Raw genomic sequence first — 1,803 nt, 5'->3', positions numbered from 1 at the left:
AAATAAAATTAACTTTTTCTCTAGGGTGTGTGTGGGGGGGAGTTTGGTACTCTAAGGCAGTACAAATAAAACCTCTTTTTACCACTTAAGAGGAAAGTAAATCATTTAAAAGTTCTAAGTAAAACCGGGCTTCTTCTACATCACCTACATAATGTATAGTACTCAATAATTTTATTTATCTATTTACTTTAATGAATAAAAACAAAAGTAAAAAATAGCAAAAACAAAGACAGAAACCGAGTAACACACAACAATGCATATAGTACAGAATCTCAAAACAAGAATAAAAAATTAACAGTGATTGTTATATTATGGATGTATATCATCAAATCTGTTGCTCAGAGTAACAGAAATAGCATATTACCCGATATTAACCAATATCTACAATTATTAACAACATTTTAGTAGATATTTTCATAAATCTTTGAAAACTATTATTCACCAAAAAATAGATAAATTCCTGGAGATAAGGGGTTGCATCACGTAGACTCTGTATGAACAGGTCATATTACCCTCCAGAAAGATTATATCAACATGCGTTCCCAGAACATTGTCCTGTAATCTCAGGGCTGGGAGGGATTTCAGCTCTACGGATGTATTTACCAAATACACATGGATGGCTGACCAGGTGCCTTTTGCTGCTCATGGGACCTTCCCTCAGAATCCACACCCACATCTGATCTTGGATACACCTCCTAAACCTAAATGCCATCCCATTCCTGACCTCTGCCTCAGCTGCTGCCCAAGAAAACCAACACACGAATCCTCTCTGCCTGTGCAACGCTTCCCAACGCTGCCTTCAGAAAAGTTGTCCCTGCTGCAAACCAGCCCCTGCGAAACCTGTCCTCATTCTTCTGCCTCTGTGACCAGAGTGACCATGGCCTGGAGTGTCCGCGGGAGACTACAGCTCGGGGGATTGCTCCTTGCTCTCCTTGGTTTGATCTGCTCCTGCATCACCACCACCCTGCCCCAGTGGAAGACACGCAACATGGAACTGAATGAAAGGGATACCTGGACCATGGGGCTTTGGGGATCCTGCGTGCATCGTGAGGAAGTCGGCAGCGTGTGCAAAACCTTCGACTCCTTGTTGTCTCTGCCGCGGGAGATCCAGGTAGCACGCATGTTCATGATAGTGTCCCACGGCCTGGGACTGTTGGGGCTTCTGCTCTCTGGCTTTGGGTCTGAATTTTGCCAGTTTCTCGGGACCACAGATGTACTCAAGAAATACCTTTGCCTCCTGGGAGGGACTTTGGAGGCACTGGCCTCAGCCACTACCCTCTTTCCAGTCTCCGGGGTGGCCCATACCATCGTCCAAGATTTCTGGGATGACAGAATCCCTGAGGTTGTACCGCGGTGGGAGTTCGGAGATGCCCTCTTCCTGGGCTGGTTTGCGGGTCTCCTCCTGGCTGTCAGTGGACTACTCCTCATCTTTTCTGCCTGTAAAGGAAAAGAAAATGGGCCTTCTCCCTGGTCAGCTGACTCCAGGGCCCCACCATCCTATGCTCTTCCAGGGGAGGAATTCGATGGCTCTTCCATGTTATGTGAAGACCTATAAACCTGGACATCTAGGACAGGCTTCTGCCAAGGAATCTGCAACTCAAGGAATGCCCGTCTTCCTTATCCTTTATCACTTTCTGGGTTTGTTGCTGTTTGCTGTTGTTATAATTTCAGTGAAGATGTATTTCACTGTTCTGAAAAGATTTGGGCATCAACAAATGTATAGTGGGCTGGAGAGATGGCTCAGTGGTCTAAAGCACCTACTTAGAACAAGCTTGGCAAGGCATCAGGGACCGTGGTTCAATC

At 45.6% G+C, this 1,803-nt stretch overlaps 1 protein-coding gene across 1 annotated transcript; it reads left to right on the top strand.

Annotated features, from left to right (window-relative positions):
- The first annotated feature begins 877 nt into the window (after positions 1-877).
- Positions 878-1,555, top strand: Cldn25 (claudin 25). The gene has a single exon (XM_004636559.1). It carries the CDS (start codon positions 878-880, stop codon positions 1,553-1,555), a length of 678 nt encoding a protein of 225 aa, XP_004636616.1.
- The last annotated feature ends 248 nt before the right edge of the window (positions 1,556-1,803 follow it).

Source organism: Octodon degus, unplaced genomic scaffold (genome assembly GCF_000260255.1).
Source record: "Octodon degus isolate 3935 unplaced genomic scaffold, OctDeg1.0 scaffold00080, whole genome shotgun sequence".
Lineage (NCBI taxonomy): Eukaryota > Metazoa > Chordata > Mammalia > Rodentia > Octodontidae > Octodon > Octodon degus.
The sequence above is the reverse complement of the archived record's forward strand: the minus strand, read 5'-3'. Positions and strand labels throughout refer to the sequence as shown.

What these genes read in the sequence shown, in the direction of transcription:
- Cldn25 (XM_004636559.1), top strand. Translation starts at nt 878, where the DNA reads ATGGCCTGGAGTGTCCGCGGGAGACTACAGCTCGGGGGATTGCTCCTT.